At 42.8% G+C, this 21,384-nt stretch overlaps 1 protein-coding gene across 3 annotated transcripts; it reads left to right on the forward strand.

The window, feature by feature from the left end:
* The first annotated feature begins 1,108 nt into the window (after positions 1-1,108).
* Positions 1,109-21,124, forward strand: arvcfa (ARVCF delta catenin family member a). 3 transcript variants are annotated; one of them, XM_066651379.1, is made up of 17 exons: positions 1,109-1,630; positions 4,143-4,301; positions 5,726-5,836; positions 6,517-7,468; positions 7,638-7,821; positions 7,932-8,049; positions 8,391-8,559; positions 8,917-8,934; positions 9,175-9,246; positions 12,109-12,236; positions 12,485-12,635; positions 15,686-15,878; positions 17,420-17,531; positions 17,679-17,766; positions 17,968-18,044; positions 19,395-19,498; positions 19,897-21,124. In XM_066651379.1, exons 1-16 carry the CDS (start codon positions 1,610-1,612, stop codon positions 19,485-19,487), a joined length of 2,646 nt encoding a protein of 881 aa, XP_066507476.1. In that variant the 5' UTR covers positions 1,109-1,609; the 3' UTR covers positions 19,488-19,498; positions 19,897-21,124. The 3 variants fall into 3 exon arrangements, with proteins under 3 accessions (XP_066507476.1, XP_066507477.1, XP_066507478.1); XM_066651380.1 differs by lacking the exon at positions 8,917-8,934; XM_066651381.1 differs by lacking the exons at positions 8,917-8,934; positions 9,175-9,246.
* Positions 21,125-21,384: the final 260 nt, after the last annotated feature.

Consider the following 21,384-nt stretch of genomic DNA (forward strand, 5'->3'; position numbering starts at 1 on the left):
ACTGTTGTACCTTTAGAAACAGTAATGTACCTGTACTGTATCTTCTAGTGTGAGCGTAGGTAGGCGGACTGGCTGTGTGAAATTGTCCACAGGTGTGGGTGTGTGATGCCCTGTGATGCTGGGTGTGTTCCTTCATAGCACCCAATGATTCCAGGTTAGGCCCAGGACCCACCGTGATTCGGAACAGGATGAATCAGTTACAGAACATGAAGGTCAGGTGCAGACTCAAGGGGTATCGGAAATCAGAAGTGGGGCTGCATTCTCAGCAGTGATGGCACATTATCTAATACCTCTGAGATGGGTTAGAGTGGCTTTTGTGATCAAGAATTAATCATCCAACATCTGTACTCAACCTCACTGATGATTCTTACTGTCAACGTCTTCCCAGACGAGAGCACATAGGCTTTTACTGGAGAAACAAATAAATTAGTATGGTATTGTCTGATACTGAAAGATACAGTGTTGATATCGGAACAAAAACTATGGCATTCCGCCACAGCTCACTAAGATGTAATTGTCTTATAGCTTCTACAACAACGCACAGTGTGTTACAGCTACACAGTTAGCCCCAGCTATATTTATTTTTCCTATTACAACAATGACAGCCTCTACAAAGTTCAATATGTCCAACAGAGTGGAGCTGCTTGTGCATCTCAGCTGAATAGAATAATTAATTTTTAGCACCTCATATAGCCAGAGAATGTCTAGCTTTAATTAGTCTACAGTGTTTCTTTGTAATGGATTGAGCGGGGGGCTTAACTGGAGTGTGACGGTGGATTTGACTGGCTTGCTTTCATCCGCGGAACAGTAAGCGTCCTTCACTGCTTCACTCGTATGTGCGTTGCTAGGGCTTGGCTAGAGCAGTCTCTCTCTCTCTCTCTCTCTCTCTCTCAGACACACACACACACACACACACACACACACACACAAACAGGCGCACATGCACAAACACACACGCACACATACATATACACATCCACACATTTTTAACCCCCCCTCCCTCCCCTTTCCCTCTCTCATCGTGTGGACCTAAGCCTGTTAGCCCCAAAGGGAAGCCTGCCTCTGTGTGTGTGTGTGTGTGTGTGTGTGAGTGTGTGAGAGAGAGAGAGTGGGTTAGGACGTGTGTGCGCATTCTGCTCCACAGCTGAGAGAAGAGAGAAGAGCTGAATCCCTTCAGATTTCAATCTCGGCACTCACTCTGTTCGGAGGCACCCCCTTTCTGTTCCGAACCTCGGATCCCCGTCCTTTTCACAAGGCTTTTTAAAAAAAAAAAAAAAACGTCCTGCGGTGGGAAGGGGGCTGAGACCACCGCTGTTGAATCAGCACAGAGAGACTGGGGGCGTGCGCCTGAGTGTGTGTGTGTGTGTGTGTGTGTGTGAGAGAGAGAGAGAGCATGATCGAGTGCATGTGGACGCATGAGCCGGGAGGAAGGATGGCTGCTTTCGCCTGAGCCGTTTCTGAGAAGACTCCTATTCCAGGGAGCACACACACACACACACTAATACACTACACTGTGAAAAGAGGAGAGGGAGAGAGAGAGAGAGAAAAAGAGCGAGAGAGAGGAGACTAAGTCGTCAGCCGTACAGCTCCATCGCAGAGGAGCAGCACCATGCCTGCGGAGGTGAAAGAGGTGAGTGCTGGGATCGATGCTCCTTTTCTCCGCATGTTTCTTGGCCGAGTGCCTGCAGTGCCCTCACACCGCATGTGGAGTATGCTGGACTGCTGCTGCGAAGGGGCTGGGCGCTCTGGATTTTTCTCCGCTGTGTGTGGTAGGGTACCTATTTGAGAATGTGAGGGGTAAGAAGCTGCAGAAATACCTGTAGCGATGGGTTGCGATTGTCGTCGAACTCTAACCGACTGCGGTCCTTAGTGTGGAAGGGTCTGAGCCTGTTGTAAATTCACAGCTTTGTTGCTTAATTAATCAACTCGGGGTAGGTGTTGAGGGTGATTGTGGTGGTGAGGGTGAGGGGGGGGGGGGGTTATACTGGAGCAGTGCTTGGCTGAAGAAGCATAGGGAGCTGAAAGGGAAGGGAAAGAGAGAGAGAGAGGGGGGGGGGTCCTGTTATGATGATGTTTCCTGCTAAGACTAGCAGGCATACTGCAGAGGCAAGACCTGTGATGCTGTTGTGAAAAGAGCACGCTGTCGGCATGAGTCCGCCCAGGCAAATTGACAGCATGCATGAAAACTTCTGTCGGCAAGCCCTGGATGTCAAAGACAGAGAGAGAGAAAAGATAGGTGAGGTCTGGGAGAACATCCGCAGAGGAGACGGAGGACTAACTCAGCCGGAATGCCTAAACATGGGTGCTGGCTCGTGCACAGTTCAGTGCGACTTATAGTTGGAGTGGCCTGGCTATAACTCGGGGCGGTGTGAACAGTGCATGAACCATTATTTCCCCCCTCTGAACTTTTGTCGTCGGTGGATGATTCATCTGCCATATTCTGAGTTAGTGACAGATATCGTGGCTGGCATGCATCTACGGTGCCCTTGAGCGGGTCACGGTGGCTCTGCGTTCTCATTAAAAACGTTAAGCCGCGTTGTTTCCTCGGCCAGTGCGGGAGGACTGATAAGACTGTCCACAAAGGGGACCGGGCGCACACGTGAGGGAGGGATTCAGAGGCATGGCCAGAGGAGGGAGAAAAATGAGGAAAGGGTGATGGATTCATTATGGCATGAGCGGTAAAGGCGAAGATGTCAGAATATTATCGGGGATGACAAGTAGTGCCATCAAGGTAGGCTTAGTTTGGAAGCTTAGGCAGACCTCTTCGGAGGATTCGGGATTGGGGATTCTGCAAGGATCACATGAATATCCTCATGACCCATGGGCACCTTAGTGATCCAGGCTGGGAAGAGCTTGAACGCAAAACCTCTCTGACAGATTCTCACACTTACCATTAACACATCCATTTCAAACCTATACCTATCCAACGGGTCAAGTTCGTGCCAGTACCTCAAGTTAATGACAGGAGTTTCAAAGATTACATGGTCCTTTCTGGGTCTCAGGAACGATCGTGAACGTTTTCCGTTTGCGTGGCTAAGCATACAACAACCGTAACGGATGTTTGTTACAGGGCATCAAGCGGAACCAGAGGATATCCTCGTTGACGTGCTTACATCTCTCTTTTCATCAGTGCTGGAGAAAAGCTGTACCCTCTGGCATGTGGAGCTTTGTTGTTGAAAGACCAATGCTTGTTTGCAGCCATTTTTTTTGCCACACGCGTCTACTGACAGTCCATCCATCCTAGCATCCTCCTCTAAATGCACGACTGCCTCTCTTAACCGTCTCATCATGCACTGTCATTTAAAGGAGATTGCTTTATGATTTGACGACGGAGCTACCACACTAGAGGCCATAAAGAGCTTGATAGATAGTAATTACTCCAAGAGATGGGAGAGAAATGCGCTCTAACTGAGAAGCAGTGAACATTTGCATTTCTGAAATATGTATCACAAGGAAATGCAGTCATAATATTGGTTTCTTAATAGGCGAAGAAACTGGAGTAGCTTATGAATCTGCCGGTGCATTGCAAAGTAATTATCTCAATGCAGAGCACTGTGGACATGCAATTAAATGGCTTTACATAAGTCTCCACTTTTTAAACTAGGGCATTTATTACTTGTTATTCCTATAGGTCAACTTACAGACTTGTCACTTTCTAGAGGAAAAGCTTGTAAGGAAGATGTATTCCGAGTTTGTTGTGTCTAGAAAGTTCTGGAAGGAGAAATCTGTGGAGGATGTTCAGAGGCCCGGCTCATGCATTATTCACAGATCTTATGTGTAGGAAGATATACTTCTTTTTTTTCCTTAAAAATGTTTGTGAATTTTATTTTTTTTTTGCTGGGAGATGAGAGTAACTTCTCTAAATTGCCTTGGGTGATTTTAAGACCGTATTTCACCACGATACTGTCAAAGTTAGTTTAATTATTTGAGGAACTACTCTATGTTTGAGCGCATGAGGCAAGGCTAATAAAACATCACAATATCCGCCTCAAAGAATAATACGCCTTTGCCCGCTGAGAAGGGCTCAGGTCGGCTTGTCTTTGCTTTAAGATTCTGCTCAGGCCAAGCTCTGCCGAAGAGAGAGGTCTACCACTAAGCCTTCTCTTGACTGATCTTTCTTCTGTTCTACTTTGGTCTAAAAGGAACAGAGCCCCGAGGATCCTCTGGTGGTGCCCTCAAAGAGGCTGACCAAAGAGCAGGCTGAGGAGGTGCCTCTCGTAGAAGATACTCCAGACACTCCCTCCTCGGACCTGTCCACGGTCACCTCCACCAATGGAAGCACACAGAACACAGAGGCTAATGTAGGTTGCGTGGAGTGAGGGTGGGTTAATGGGGAGTTCCACAATCATGGAAGTTGATAGAAGCTATGTATCTGCTGCCCTGTGGTGACATTCCATTAGCTTAGTCACTGCTGACTGAATAGCAACAGGCGATAAGCCTGAAAATGGTCAGGATTATACAATGTTTAGCTTTGAATGCACAAAGAAGACTTGTGTACATACTTTGTTCCTTGATTTGTGTTTGTGGGTAAAAATCCATGGCCGTGGTTTGGTCAAACACAGAATTTACACAGTTGTTCCCTCTTAGCCCAAATGTAGCCGACAAGCCAAGACATGTTTGTCAAAGGGAGTTTGCTTCTTCTGGTTAGCACTGGAGCTACAATGCTAAATGTCCAACAAGCCAACGAAGCTTACAGCCACCTGTTAGCGTCATGCAAACTGCATGCTTAAATCATCCCACACTAGCTTAAACCCTCATCAATTTTTAAACAACATCAAACGGACTCGCTTATGTGATTTCTAATAATGTATGAAATGCTATTTTTCATAGTTTATACTGGTCTGTAAAATCCTGATGCTAACCACTGAATGTAAGTTTCTGTTACTTGTTGGTACTTGTTTTGAACTTAGTAGCCGCAGGGCAAAATCAAATATTTTTCAAACTCATGAACCAAACATTTCTTTAGTTGCTGACCACATTTGGGGTACAGGGGAAAAGTGTGTTGTTTTTTTGTAAAATACGTTATAAGTTTAATCTTGAATACGTCTTAAATTCAAAAGAAGAGACAGGATGGAAACACTCATACCACAATAAACAAATAAATAAATACAATTAAATTAAATTAATTAATTAATATATGTGTATATATAGAGTAATCCAATTTTAGACACAAGCTCTGTATGTGTGTGTGTGTGTGTGTGTGTGTGTGTGTGTGTATGAATATTTAGTGTGTATATACAGCTAGAATGTATTTAAATCATTATAGGGCCTTAAGCCACATCCTACTTGGGAGTCTCCATCCACCCCAATGATATATTTTTGCATGTAAAACCAAAATACTTTTTTTTATTTTAATAATTAATAATAATTAATTATTAATAAATAAAATACATTTCAGGTCAGTTTCCCAGACAGGTATCCAGAATTGTTTTGGACTGTATTTTACTTTTAATGGAGAATCTGTGTAGTTCAGGCCTAGGCTAAATCCTTGTCCGGGAAACAGACCAAATGTATGTTTACGCATCGAGTGTCTCAGATCAGCTTTGCTCATTTTCCTGGAGCAATATCATGATTAGCATAAATGGAAAAAATAACAACATACTCATGAGGTCTTTTGTAACAGAGGGGTTCCGGGCAACTGCTTAAAGCAGGAAAGATCCCTGCATGTATCACGGATAATGCCTGGCATTCAGTCCACTAATGATGTCATTTCGTTGGGCTGCAGAATGATGAGAGTTCGGGGATAGGGACAGAGAAGTCCTCCAGTCCTGACACTGAGTTGAACCCCCTGAGTGCCTGCAGCTCTCATGAGGAGGTTGTGCCAAAACAGCTGGAGGTGAGCTTGCAAATGTAAAAAATCTCATACACATTCATTGAGCTAATTCATTGACTCAAAATGCTTAGAAATGCTTAAAAATATCACTCATGCTTGGGTAGTTTTTTTCAAACCAAAACTGACCACTGTTATCATGTCAAAACAGATATCAGTTATGTAGTCTCTGGCTTCAGTGAGTCCAGTAGTTAATGTCCTTGCCTGTGCAGCCATGTCAGTACATTTAACATAAAAACGCTAAGCCTTGTTAAGATGTGAAATGTCACAGACATGGTCAAAATATTTCACAGATATGACCAAATTGCTCAGTGGAAACACAGGGTTAAAGTAAACTGGATCCACTTCATTGCATCAAATGCTCTGCTGCTGGCAATTTACCCAGCTCAATAGGAGCTCCTCTGAATCGCATTTCATCAAAGTCCACATTAAACAAATTTTCTGCTGAGTGAAAAATTGTTGCATGTGTAAGTTGTGCATGTCAGGTAGTTAGATAAATATATATTCGACACTGACTTGTTGCTAGAACGGCAGAAATCATTATAACATTAACGGAATCCACAGAGGTCTTTTATAATAATCCTCTGTCATCTGAGATTGAAGGAGAAGGGTTAATAACTCAACGATAATACTCAGAAAAACATGCTGAGAAATAAACTTCGTCCTATTCTTGGCTCCCTTCTCAGGAAAGTACAACTGAAGCAGCAGACACATTTCCGGCAGTGTGCAAAGGCTCCCAGGATTCAGAAGACATTCTCCTGCCAAATGTCTCGTTGGAAAAAGAAGATGATTGTGTTCCAACCCAGACTGCCACTGTAACCCCCCATACTGAGACAAACACCTTGTCTGACACTGCGGATGACACTGTCAAAGATCAGCCTGCTCAGCACAGCAGCACTCTTCAAAGCCCTCGAGTAGCCCTTACTAACCACGGCACCATGCCCCACGGTTTCCAGTACCCTCCCCCTTACACAACCCTGCCCACCAGGAATTATTTACCAGAGAACTGCTATACCCTTCCACTTCACCGAGATTTTGGTCGAATCGCTCAGAGTGCATCCGTGTGCAATGGAGCAAGTAAAGGAGACCAAGACGCTCCTGATCTGAGGTCAGGAATCGCTGCCATCAGTCATCCTATGATGGGAGGAACCCTCCACTTGAGGCCTACTATGGACCTTGCAGTTGACGATCATTTGGGTCCTCTGCCACATCCTTATCTGCAAGACCTCTACAGGATGCAGACCCTGATTCCGCAGAAGCGTGCCAGCATGGTGAGCCTGGACACAATTCGCAAGGACCCTCGCTGGAGGGACCCCAACTTGAGGGAGGTCATAGCTATGCTCAGCCACCCCATGGACCCGGTCAAATCCAATGCTGCGGCTTACCTGCAGCATCTCTGCTACGAGAACGACAAAGTGAAGCAGGAGGTCAGGCAGCTCAGAGGTATCCCTGTATTGGTGGGATTGCTGGATCACCCAAAAGCCGAGGTCTACCGGAAGGCTTGTGGTGCCCTACGTAATATTTCCTTCGGCAGGGATCACTTCAACAAGGTTGCCATCAAGAACAGCGATGGCATTCCTGCACTCCTGAGGCTGCTGAGGAAGACCAGTGACATGGAAGTCCGAGAGTTAGTCACAGGTTTGTGTACATTGTGCCAGATTTAAGTAAATTTGGGTTAAAGGGTCGGATTACATACGTAATTAATTACATAACATATGTGTTGAACATTTGAGGTTATTAACCCTCTACTCATACGTGATGAGGTTCCTCATACCACTGCCCTTAAGGCTGACCTCTAACCTCCCAGGAACGCTGTGGAATCTCTCCTCTCATGAACCTCTCAAGATGGTCGTTATCAACCATGGCCTTCAGACATTGACTGATGAGATCATCATCCCACACTCCGGCTTAAGAGGGGACCCCAATGACCCTTCCAGACCAGGAGATCCAGAATGGACCACAGTTTTCAAGAACACATCTGGGTGTTTAAGGTACTTTGTGGTGTGCCAGATGCCAGATGCTGTCTGTATGTCTGTCTCCTGGACTTCTTTAGTAGTGACAGAAAGGTGTGTGTAGCTTACAGGAGCTATATCTCCTGCAGGAACGTGAGTTCCGACGGAGCTGAAGCTCGCCAAAGGCTGCGCGAGTGCGAGGGACTTGTGGACGCACTACTCCATGCCCTTTACTCGGCTGTGGCTAAGAGGGATATGAATAATAAGGTAGGCATACACAGTAAGATCATTGCGAGATCTGCTTAATGTAAGCAAAGGTCGGCCAAGGGAAGAACAGATTAAAAAACAAAAACAGTCTGCAGAGATTGATGAAAATCTATAATGTACAGATGTTTCACACTTGGACCTGGATATTGCTTCTAATATTACACTCCTATTGTTTTGTGCAATATGAAACTCCACCTGCATTCCCATGGGGGACTTTCGCTGTGTCCTGTGACACAAAATGAAATCGCTACATGGTCGACTGCGGTCAAAATTATACCTGTTATTTTTATCTCTGTCCCGTTTACTTTCTTCAGTCCCTTTTTTGATTTTGCTCTTCCCAGTCTGTGGAGAACTGTGTCTGCATCCTTCGCAACCTCTCCTACCATGTGCACAAAGAGGTTCCAGGGGCCGAGAGGTTTTACAACAACCCTGCTACTCAAACAGCAAAGCCAAGGAGCCACCAGAAGAAGAAGGAAGAGATGGACTGTTTCGGTGGACGTAGTACCAAAGGTCAGCTACTTAGTGGCTAAATGTTTTTGAATATCACTTTGCTACTGCACTTATCAATGAAATTCCATCAGTCTTAATGTGGTGTTCATTGTCGCATAAAACAAGATCCTGAGTCACAGAAGGTTACAACCACAGATTTCATCATGGTCTGTTTGAATTTATCGATATCCTATAACGATTTACTGAAACCAGGGTCGATAGTCACCTTCTCATAATATGGAAGATCTGAGCAGTGAATGATATTACTGGCTGTTGTAATCTGCCACATTTAGCTTGTAACATGTATTCTGCCATTGTGCGTGTCTCCTTTTCATGTGGTTGCTTGTACACTGTTGGTCCGACTGTCTTCATCTGCAGAGGAGTGGTTCAATCAGTGTGAGTCTGCTTCTGTTCCTGCCTTGCCTTGTGTGTTTTTTTTGTAGTCAGTGGTGGAAAACCTTGATGCTTTATTCCAGTCATGTCACATACACTCGATTTATTCAGCACTCCCACTCCAACACCCACAGTGCCTCCCACACATACACTCAAGCTTTGGACAATGCGAGCGCTTGTTGCTTGAGATTTTTTTTTTAAACGCGCCAGCGTTGCGTTGCTGATAGTCCTGTGCCTTTTCAGGCAGGAGGCACGGAGCAAGCGACAAAACATACAGCACTTTGGAAATGCCCAAGCGCACGCTGCCGACGAAAGGTGCAGAGTTTTACCTTGGCTTTTGCCTTCGATTTTTTTACATTCATCCTCACCACTATCCATATCCATGTTTCATTTAGTGCCTTTCACTGCTAAAAGACTTAATCCATCCTTTTACTGTGGGCTAATAATAAACGTTTTAATGTAAGAGTGGGCCACACTAAATGCAAGCACTCTTTTTGAAGCGTGTGGACTGCCAATGAATGGAGCGGAAGGTTCAACAGCGTAATAAACAGGGTAGGACTGTGGAGATGTAGGCAGCATATGCAGCCTGTGTTTAGTCTGATGTCGAGTATGTGCTCAGTTGGCAGATGGAGAGAGTGTGGGAGCATGCTTTGCTGAAGAGAGCAGGAGGGTCACAGGAAGAAGACAACGCTTCCGGTGGGGGGTGGCTTTGAGGAAAGTTGAGCTGCAGGAGCCGGGAGGAGCCCAGAGCTGAGCCCAGTGTTTCACACCAAGCGACGGAGGCTTAAGACCAAGCCAAGACAGGTTTTGCTGTGTGTAGGAGGGTAATTAAGCGTTTTTGGCTGCTGTGTCACACATTCAGGGCAAGGTGTTTTAAGAGGAGAGGAACAGCAGGCTGATGCTACAGTGATACACTTGTTACGCTTGTGTTTGGGTGTCAGCGCATCACGTTGGATTAGCAACATTTTCCCTCTGTGTGGAAACATATTAGATCAATGAGATAAGCTTTTTGCACTGAGATGAAGAAGAAAAAAAGAAGGCCGCTTTGTATTTAAGGACAAGTGTCTTGTAATTTTATGGAACTGGGTCACCAAGCCTAAGAACGACTATATCTCTGCCTCACTGACTCGAAAGGCCCAGCACGCTGTTATCTAAACCCTTTCTGATACTACCCCAGCTAAATTGATATCAGACGATCTATTAAGGTCTGGGATCAAATTCAGAACTACTTTATCTGTGTTTGTGTACTCTCCATTCTTCCTGGCACGCATCCTGCCGCCACTCTGACTCTGTACTTTTATATCCCTTCTCTTTGACAGCTTGTGATCTTATGTCTCTTGACTAGAAATATAAAGGTCCCTGTTGGTGTCAGATTTAGTAGCTGTTAGGGTTTTTTGGGAATCCAAGATAGGGTTAGAACATGCCAGAAAATGATGAGATATCTTGGCGAGCGAAAACACTTTAAATGTAGTCGATATTAGTCCTGGGCTGACAGCTGATATAATCCAATATCACATTCATTTAAATAAGTATTACGCCCTGTGAAGGATTAGTGCCCCATCCAGGGTGTATTCCCAGTGATTCCAGGTAGGCTCTAGACCCACCAAGACCCTGAACTGAATAAGCGCTTACAGATAATGAATGAATTATGCCAGTGTTATGCTCATTATAGATTATTAGCTCAATTTCGCATGCCAATTTCTTTTGTACAAGAATTCTCATCTGTATTCAGTTCACAAATGTAAACTGTAAATAGAAGTGAATTAGATTAGTGCTCTAAATACTGAACTACCAGAGTGTACTAAACTACACACAGACTCTGAACACAACTTGGGACGATTATAACATAGACTTTTATTCAAACACCCAATGGAGAGGATCTAAAAACTCCAGAAGAAGGGTCACAGTTTGACGGTTGATTTGATCGCCATCTACTTTTCTATCAGAATTAGTTTGCTGCTGGATGACGTAACCTGAGATGTCCCCAACAGGGACAATGCAAGCTATAGAGAGTAAGGCTGTGTAAATGTCACACATGATATTTCATTGCGATCTTTTAGCAATTGGAAGTCTCTAATTTGGCGTCGTCAGTTTGAGATTTGTTTATAAAAGTACTATAAGACTATTCGCCAAGATTCCAGATATTTAAAGTCATAAAGACAAGATGTTGAGACATTTCTGTGAGGATTTCATGGCATTCTGGCGCTCAAATATAGTGCTCCACAACTCTGGACGCTTTAAACACTTCTAGCCCATATTTGACATTGGACCTGACCTTAAGCTCAAGTGCAGATCCTCCAAAGCAGGGTTATGTAAGGGTTAACCCTAGTCCCGAGCACTTTGATGTAGCTGAATTCAGTAATAGTAGTAATGGTAATAAATGTGATAAGACAATTCGACGTGCCAAGTCACCAAATGGTCATTGCGGTTTTGCTGAATAAGGCATACCCCATCACACGGTGTTATATGGTGCATGTAATACCTTTTATTGATTCGTCCCGACTGTCAAGAAGTCGAGTGGGTGTTGACAAGGCAAACAGCGTCTGATAGCTTCATTCCCTGGCGGAGGCTCTGGTCCCTTGAGTCACCCTTCTGTCTCCTATGGAAAGGTTCAGCGGAGATAAGTAGGTTTGCTCCAGAGGATCTGGAGGATCAGAAACGCGGCTCATTGCTGTGCAGGCTGAATCGTTAAAAGACTCTTGAGGGCTTATAAAAGAGTTCTTAAGAATTTCGGCTCTGTATTCCAGACTAGTTGTGGATACACGCCTTAGGTCATCTCTTGCCATTGTGCATTTCAAATCTCGACGACGCTGTTCGCTGGGGCCTGTCGCTTGAGAGAAGCCTCTGTTGGGCGGGAGGCCTTTAAAGGTCTTATTCTAACCGACGTAGCAAAGATGGGAGCTTGCATAGCATATTAATGCAATATTACCACCATGCACAGAAAAAAACCTGCACATTTCATCTTTTTTTTCTGCTGTAGGCTACGCTGTCATGATAAACATACATCACATTATTATGGCTTTACTGCACACACTGAATGTCTGTTATATCCATTTCATATGGAGGTTGACTTGGTGGATTATGAATCACTCATGTTGGCCTTCTCTGCTTTTTTGTAGCTCACGGCTTTGATGTGTGTGTGTGTTTGTGTGTGTGTGTGTGTGTGTGTGTGTGCAGGTCTGGAGCTGCTCTACCAGCCCGAGGTTGTGAGGCTGTACTTGTCACTCCTCAAGTTGAGCCACAACCAAAACACTCTGGAGGCTGCTGCAGGGGCTCTTCAGAACCTGTCTGCAGGACAGTGGGCTGTGAGTGGGACCACTGGGCATGGAGAGGGACAGGCAAAAACAAAGAGATAGAGTGAGAAAGAGACATACTGAGACAGTGAGAGAGCTTTTTCAGAGGAACATATACCGTGGCTGAACAAGAAACCTTTTTCTTTTTCTTTTTTACAACAGAGCGAAATTATCTTTTGAAAGCCACACATGTAAATGAGACTCCCTTGAAATTAATGCATGCTTTAATAGCTTATCATTCTGTGTCTCCTCTTTCTCAGTGGTCCAATTATATCCGAGCGACTGTGCGTAAAGAGAAGGGCCTGCCAATTCTGGTCGAACTGCTCCATTCAGATGCAGATAAAGTGGTGAGGGCTATCGCTATAGCTCTCCGCAACCTGGCTATTGACCACAAAAACAAAGATCTCATCGGTAAGAGAGCAGTACATTTATCTTCTTTACTTCACTTTCACCCAGTTTTCACCTCGACGTAATTTATGGCCAGTTGGCACCCATTCTTTAAACCACATCAGTATGTAGAACTGCTTCTGATTGATCTTAGTTACAGTTAGTTCACAAGCATTAATAGAAAGCCCAAAGTCCAAAGTTTTCACTGAACAACTTTTACAACTGAGGTTTAGAGTCACAGCATTAAAAAAAACTCTGAGAATAAAGTCAGAAAGATTCTGAGATTAAAGTCGGAGTATTCTGATGCTTGTATAATGGGGCGGACACAACCACAGTGTAACTGAGGGATGCAGTGCCTTACTATGGTATAGATTTCAGGAATAGCCGTCTGGCACATCAAGACCAGATTGTTATTTGAAGTTGAATGCTGAATTGGTTAAAAATCAGGCAAGTATGTTCACAGGATACATTTAATGATCAGGAAAATTATCGAGTGGAACTCCAGTGTACCCACGAGGCTCCATCGCATTATGGCTTATGGACTCATACAATAAACTAAAGCTGTATGCATCACTTTCTTTCAGTGGCTGAACAGAACGGGTTGGTTGTCATGTCGTGTGGATGGAAGTGTTTAATAAATAATTTTTTCACTTCATTGACTGCTTCTTTCACAACTGACTCTATGGTGCACATACTAGGAGTCTGTCTGTCTTTCTATATATTATAATAGATAATAATCCAAACTGTATTTCTCTAAATATTCTGTCTTTATTCTCAGAATTATTCTGATTTTATTTTTAGAGTTCCGACTTTATTCTCATTATTGGGACTGATGTTTTGATTACACTTTTTATTAATTTGGGGACTGACAATACTAATTGCTGCAGTTTTGCAATGGAATCTTTGCTGGATACAAGTCTTCAGCTTCTCTAAACTTTGTGGTCACCGTTGTCTTATTCTCTTCTTCATGAAGTGGCATAGAAGACAGATCCAGGATATGGAAGGAGATTCCGGATCAGGAAAGCACTCCAAATAACCATTGGCTTCATGTATCTCTAAAATCCCACATCACACATACGCAGTGGGCACTGATTGACTTTGCATCTTTTTCTGGCCCCTTTTTTGTCTTTGGCACAGATAACTCAGTGTCTTTTTCCTTTGAAACGTGGAATCATCTGACCACAGCACATGATTTCACTGTCTTTTGATCCATCCAGGACAGGGGTCGGCAACCCGCGGCTCCAGAACTTTGATCCCTCTGATGAAGCTCAGCTTTTGAAAATAATTAATGAGTATTTAATTCAAATGTACTATATTTTGGTTCGTTCATTTTCAAAATGTAATTCTATGAAGATTATGGCGATCTTGTAACATCTAAAATACTTTAATATTTAATATTTAAAATATTTTTGTCGCTCTTAATACACGTCACAACTTCCAACGTGCGACAGAGACGCAGAGAGAGGACCTACGACGGAGTTTTAGGGCCAAAGCGTTGAAAAAAAAATTAAACAAGATTCCGAGATTAAAGTCAGAATTCCAAGAAAAAAACTCGGAATAGTTCGCTGCGTATAATGGAGCAGACACAGTGTAACTGTGGAATGCAGTGTGATGCTTAAGTCATACTATGGTATAGATTTCAGGAATAAACACTCAGTTCTCTTCCACATCAGGACCACAGTGTGATTAGTGTTTAAACCCTGAATCGGTGTGAACCCATGGCATGTAGTTTCACATGATATAATTAATGATCATGAAAATAATGGATCCAGAGCATGTAGAACTCCGGCGCCCACGAGGCTCCATCGTGTTACGGCTCGGACTCATACAAAAAAACTAAAGCCTTTATGCATCTCAGTCAGGGGCTGCGTCATGTCGTGTGAATGCATTTAATAAATAATTCATGCACAAGGCTTTAGATTTTTGTACTACTCTGGATCCATCATTTACGTGATCATTAATTGTATCGTGAAATTACATGCCATGGGTTCGCACTGATTCAGGGTTTAAACACTAATCACACTGTGGCCCTGATGTGGAAGAGAACTGAGTGTTTATTCCTGAAATCTATACCATAGTATGACTTAAGCAACACACTGAATCCCACAGTTACACTGTGTCTTCTCCATTATACGCAGCGAATTTATCCGTGTTTTTTTCTCAGAATTATTCCGAGTTTTTTTCTCGGAATTCTGACTTTAATCTCTGAATCTTATTTTTTTCAACGCTGTGGCCCTCCATCGTAGAGGACAGCATTTTTGTTTGCTGCCAATGGATAATAAGTTCGCTGTTTTTTTCCATTACTACAAGGACTCAAATAGACATTGAGTGTTTTACTTAACCGTCAACACGTCTTTTTTTCTGAGTTAAAAATGTTTTGCTGCATGAAGAAATGTTATTTCATTTTCTCTGCAGTCCTTCATTGATTTCATAAATGTAACACAGTATAGTTTGTTTATACATAGCACAAAGGCAAAAAAAAACATGCGCAGTGTTATTTCATTTAAAATTTCAAAAGGGTTTTGTGGCTCCCAGTGTGTTCTTTACTGTGTGAAATGGGTCCAAACGGCTCTTTGAGTGGTAAAGGTTGCCGACCCCTGATCCAGGATATACTTGAGCCAAGACGACATGGTGGCAACTCTGCAAACAGTTGTGGTGTAGTTTTCTAGTTGTGTTACCAACAGTCAGGTTTCATTTCTTGATGCAGGGCTGGACTGTGTTAAGTGACAGCTGTGTTCAAAGTACTCCTGAGCCCATGTAGCTATATTTATCACAGTAGTGTGATGGTTTCTCATGCAGTGTCGTCACAGTCACCCCCCAGAGTGGGGCTCGAACCCACAACCCCAGATTTAAGATACCAGCTATTAGAACTGAAGTCCCAGTGATAGAACACAATCTTCCTAGAAGAGAGTGGACAATCAGTAGTGTTACAGTTACATAGTAATTACCGGCTATGCAGTTTATAAAAACCACAGATATGTAGCCAGTGTGCCGCTTTGTTGTTGATGTTAGCCCTGCCTTTGATGCTGATTGGTGTAGTATCCACAATTAAATGGTACTTTTACTGCTTGTAGGGAGCTATGCCATGAGGGACCTGGTCAGCAACTTGCCCAGTGGCCAGCAGCGTCCTGCCAAAAACCTGGAAGGAGACACAGTGGTGGCAATCCTTAACACCATTCATGAGATTATCAGTGACAATCTGGAGAATGCTCGCTTCCTCATTCAGGGACAGGGCATTCAGAAGCTGGTGGCCATAAACAGGACAAGGTAACAAGGTCTTATAAATTTGGCACTACTGGGCATTAAAAAATATAATGCATGTATCCAGCTGTGTGGATGGGTTTGGATACCTGTGGTCAAACACAGAGATATCAGTGCAACTCAGTTAACTCAGTGCAAAATTATCATGGGGAATTATTTGTTTTAAATGGTCTATACTATTTATTTTATGATACAGTTTTAAAATCTGGGATAAATAGTGTATAGTTGTATGCCATGTTTATATTCAAAGGCAAGAAAACCTGTTATCTGACCTGGGGTGTCCTAACATTTGCGTACAACTCAGCTCCATGGCTGTTAAGATTAGTGGGCAGAGTTGTTGTTGGTGTGGATTTCTTTTTTTTACATAATACACTCTATAATACACTCGAAACACATGGGAGCAATACAGCTTCTGTTGTTTTGTTTCATCATCAGAAGAAAGCCTTTGTACCCAGACAGAACTTTGAGAGATATCAGTGGCACTGGGGGATGAACTTAAGAAAGCAAGATTCACTTAAGTCACAGCATGGCGCGGTGCATGATACGCAAAGCGGAGATAGCGTTTCACAGCAGACAACAATGACAACTTGAAATCAAAGTGCCGGAGATATAGCACATTTTCTGCTCTTGGTTAAACTAACTTTACCAAGGGGCTAAAGCCACCACAGTAAGTCTGCACGTTAGAAACGAGGACACCTTAGGGAAGTCAAATGAAATATTAGCGATAGCATACAAGCTTTAAATTATTTGGGGGCAGCCATGGCCTTGAGGTTAGAGAAGGAAGCTTGAGGCCAGTGCCCTCGAGCAAGGCGCCAAACCCCCAAACTGCTCCCCAGGTGCCGAGGTGGTTGGCAGCCCCCTGCTCTGGTTGTGTGTTTGTTCACTGCCCCTAGTGTGTATGAAGAATTGCTCACTAGTGTGTGTTTGTGTGTTTACTGCGACGGAGGGGTCAAATGCAGAAAAGCAATTTCCCTAAGGGGATCAAGAAAAGTGTTTCTTCTTCTTCTTTTTCTATAATTTGTTGGATTTATGGCCTAAGCCTTAACCCTGTCTCCAGGAGATCGCTGGTTCAATCCCAGGTAATGCCTAAGTTGTATGAGGATGGGAGTCCAAATGCTAGCGAGCATGGGAAACTCAGCTGATGTGACAGATCTGGGCAGTTTGTGGTATCCTCCAACATTCTGGAGACTCACAAGTCTCAGAAGAAGCACATCTTTGCCGTCATGCTCCCACCTGTGTTCATTTAGGACGATTAATAACTGTGGAGTGAATTTGGACAAAATTCAACAACAACAAAAAATGTAATAATAAAATAATAACATGTATTTATATGTCATGGTTAAATAAGCAAAAGCTTTTTTTCCTATTCATTTGTTATTTTGGGTTGTGGCCATTTTATCGTGACTATAATTTTTATAAATATATTCGACTAGTGTATTTGAATAGTGTGTATTTTAATTCACTTTTAGACGTAATCGTTAGTTCATCAATGCAAAATTTCACCCAATCATTTGCTCCAAAATAAATCTGTATTCTCAATCCCACAGCCAATCTGTCAGAGAGACCAAAGCGGCGTCACATGTGTTGCAGAGTGTGTGGGCCTACAAAGATTTAAGACACACACTTTCCAAGGGAGGATGGAATAAAACGCACTTTAAGGTATCACCTTTTTCAATCATATACCATGCCATGGCGCTAAACAGAAGGCAATGAATAGCTGGTCAAGGTTCGTTTAAAAGTAATGGGAAATAAATGAATTGAATTTCTTTGCTTGATAGTGAATGTGGATGTGCTTTCTATCTCCAGCCAGCAGTCTCTGGAGCCCCCAAAAAGCAGAAGAATGCCAAGCTGGGCAATGATGACATCACACTGCCCTTAATGGAGAAAAACCAAGGTCAGCACTATCCCTGGGCTTTGTCCCCTAGCTTTCAGGATGTACACATTAATGATGCCCTACTTACAAATGAAATGTGTGTGCAAGCCTCTGCGCGGCATGTGGATTGTGATGCATTCATGCGTTGTAGTTGAGACAGGTGGCATTTATGAGGGGAACACATTTGTTTGAGCTTATATAAGCACGTCTCTCCTTCCTTAGATGGGTACTGCAGCAATGATCAAAGTGACAGGGTTGGAGATGGGCCATGCCATATGATAGAACGAGAATCCTTCCAGGTAAATTCACGCACGTCATTCCTTTCTGTGGTAATATACTCACCTACGTCTTGGCCCAAACCTGAGAAAAGTTTCTAAAGTAAATACCAAAGCTAGAAAGGGCACTGATCCAGGAAAGAGCCAAAAAGATATGTAAATGTTAAAAAATACAAAGCCTCAAATCCAAAAGTGAATAAACTGCAGTATCAAAAACGTGATTCATAGTTGATACGTCACCCTTTACTGTGCTAGAAATAATTAGCATCCAGCAGTGCTGTTTCTGAGAACCATTCCTCAAATATTGATTGCAAAGACATCAGCTGCATGCCACTTCATTGTATTCTTCCTGTTTCATTCTTCAGATTTACCCGATTACAGACTCTGACCGAAATGAAGGCTGCAGTCTGCCCTCTGGTGGACATTTCATAGTCTTTAAATATGAGAGTGTCTAAAGTTATGCCTTTTTCACACATGAACTCCAGAGAATTTCTAGAGGAACTCCAGCATATGCAGCTCTCGCAGTGGAAAATGAAACACGTGCTTTAGATGTTGTCCAGCGCCTGTGCAGTGCGTGCAGGAGAAGCTCTGGAACACTTCTCGTGCCGTTCTCGCATGCGCTGACTCTACTAGCCGAATATAGCCAGGGATAAATGTTGTGGATGGTTGCGTTCACACATACAGCTCCTCCGTGTAAACTCTGGACATTTCTGGATTGTGGATGTGTGAAAGGGGCATTAGAGAGCAGGCGTTTTAGTTAAAAAAAAAAAAATAAAAAAAGAAAATATATATATATATATACACAGGGGTTAGACGATGAAACTGAAACACCTGTCATTGTAGTGTGGGAGGTGTCATGGCTAAATTGGAGCAGCCTGGTGGCCAATCTTCATTAACTGCACATTGCACCAGTAAGACCATGTGCATCCAATGGTTCAAACACTGCGTCCTGAAGGCGGTGCCGTGTATCAGGACGACAATGCACCAATACACACAGCAAGACTGGTGAAAGATTGGTTTGATGAACATGAAAGTGAAGTTGAACATCTCCCATGGCCTGCACAGTCACCAGATCTAAATATTATTGAGCCACTTTGGGGTGTTTTGGAGGAACAGGAAACGTTTTCCTCCACCAGCATCACGTAGAGACCTGGCCACTATCCTGCAAGAAGAATGGCTTCAAATCCCTCTGACCACTGTGCAGGACTTGTGTATGTCATTCCCAAGACGAACTGACGCTGTATTGGCCGCAAAACGAGGCCCTACACCATACAAATAAATTATTGTGGTCTAAAACCAGGTGTTTCAGTTTCATTGTCAAACCCCTATATATGCTACATAATCAAACATTCAAATTACTATTTGTTTTTGCAGGGTGTAAATGATAAGAGGCATTTCATCAGGGCTAGTAGGCCAGCTGTTGGCTTAGTGGAGCGAACTCCTCAGCCCTTGGACTCTTGGGTGTGAGGCCCCATCTGGTGAGCTCCATTGCCAAATTCAAGAATAAAATTCCCTCTTGTGTTTTTATGCAGATATATAATGCCATCATTAAATAGCGCATGAAGCACATTCTCTCTTTGGGTAAAAAGGCCTAAAAAGCTTATTTATTCATGTCTTCCCAAACTCTCACATACAGCTTTGATTGAATGAGACCTTTGAATAATAAGGTTCCCTCTGAAAATGATTGGGAGGATATAAGAAAGCAATTTCCAGTCTCTTTGGTTTAAAATAACCTTCTCTTTTCGGTCCTCATTAAGGACATTTCCATTGTGTTACCCAGTGACCTTTGACCAAATCGTCAATTTCAGAAGTATAATACTGAGGTCTCATGATGTATGACTCTTTTTTTTGGCTTAACAGTTCTTTTTTTTTATAGATGTCAGCACACCATCAGTGAGAAATTGGCTTCGTCGGATCTGCATTAAAACTGCCCTCATCCGAATTCATGGTGGGTATAAAGCGAAGGAAGTAAAGCATACCATTGCTTTTCCTCCAGCATCCTCAGAAACCAGAAAAATGGATTTTTGTTTATGGAGAACTTGACTGATTGTGGCTGTCAGTTTTTTTTCCCATGCAGTGTTTTTCTCTCCTAACTGCTAAAATAACCTATGCTTTTAGCTTCTCTCTTAAATTATGCCATTTCTCCAGGATCATTTACAGATATTGTATAATCCCAGTATTGTTTGATATTTGATTATACATCATATCCTTGTATTATTTCAAATTTGTCCGAAAAGACATTGTATAATAGTGATAATATTCTTTAACTGTAGGCAAAACAGACTGGTATTCTATCATGTTTTTCTATGTACAGCAATGAGATGCGACCAGAGCGTACTATGAATATTAAATGTGATTAATAGTATAAGAAAATAACAGAAAACAACAACAGACATCATTGTGCCATATTAGTCAAGCAAGTCATTCCTACTTGATTGATTTGTTCCTTCACATAAGTGTTTTAATTGCTTGAGAAATAAAAGGCTTTATATCTTTTCTTGTCCTTTAAAAGCAAATGGATGTTATCTCTTTCCCTGTGCAGGTCGTGTTGTCCACAGGGTAACAAAGCTAGCAAACTTTTTTTAAACTTCATGCACTTGATTTATACCTCACTCACTCACATTTAGCAGGATATCATCCACAAGGTGGCACTAACGCCACATTTACTCGTAGGCAGCAGACGCTCATTTGAAATTGGATTTGCATTTGGATTTTCATTTTATTCAATTTTCTTCACACATTCTGGGAAATTCTGCAAACTGCAGTGGAAACCAGAACTGGAATCTTCCAATCTGTTAATAGAAGTTCATGTACAACAAAATTTTAACAAAAACACAATATAAAAATAATGTTCATTCACACACACATAGTAACAAGGCAGGGAGTAACAAGTTAGGTTTGATCACTCCGGGGTGTCTCAGGAGCAGACCACATGAGATTTAATCACACTGAAATAACTCAGGAATGGACCAAGTGAGGTTTAATCACACTGGTTTACCTCAGTAGTGGCCCAAATGAAGTTTAATCACACCAGTATAGCTTTTGGAGAAAGCAACTTATACAACACAACTCTAGTTCGAACTGTACATTTTTGTGTTTTCTCTGCTAGCAACACAAGTTCTATCCACATCCAAAATGCTGAGCCTGGAAAAGCAACAACAAATCTATTCTTATTACTGTGCAGTGAAGCATCACAATCATTACCTTAAAATTAAAGCTTCACAATCATCGCGATGCTTCACTGACATGAAATAGGGAGAAGAGATCCACTGTTGTTGCTATGCTGGGGTCAGCACTACAGAAACTGCATTATGTAACATTTGGAGGAGCATACACACCCCTCCCCATTGAGTTCAGTACAGTG

The sequence above is a fragment of the Hoplias malabaricus genome, chromosome 18, assembly GCF_029633855.1.
Source record: "Hoplias malabaricus isolate fHopMal1 chromosome 18, fHopMal1.hap1, whole genome shotgun sequence".
Lineage (NCBI taxonomy): Eukaryota > Metazoa > Chordata > Actinopteri > Characiformes > Erythrinidae > Hoplias > Hoplias malabaricus.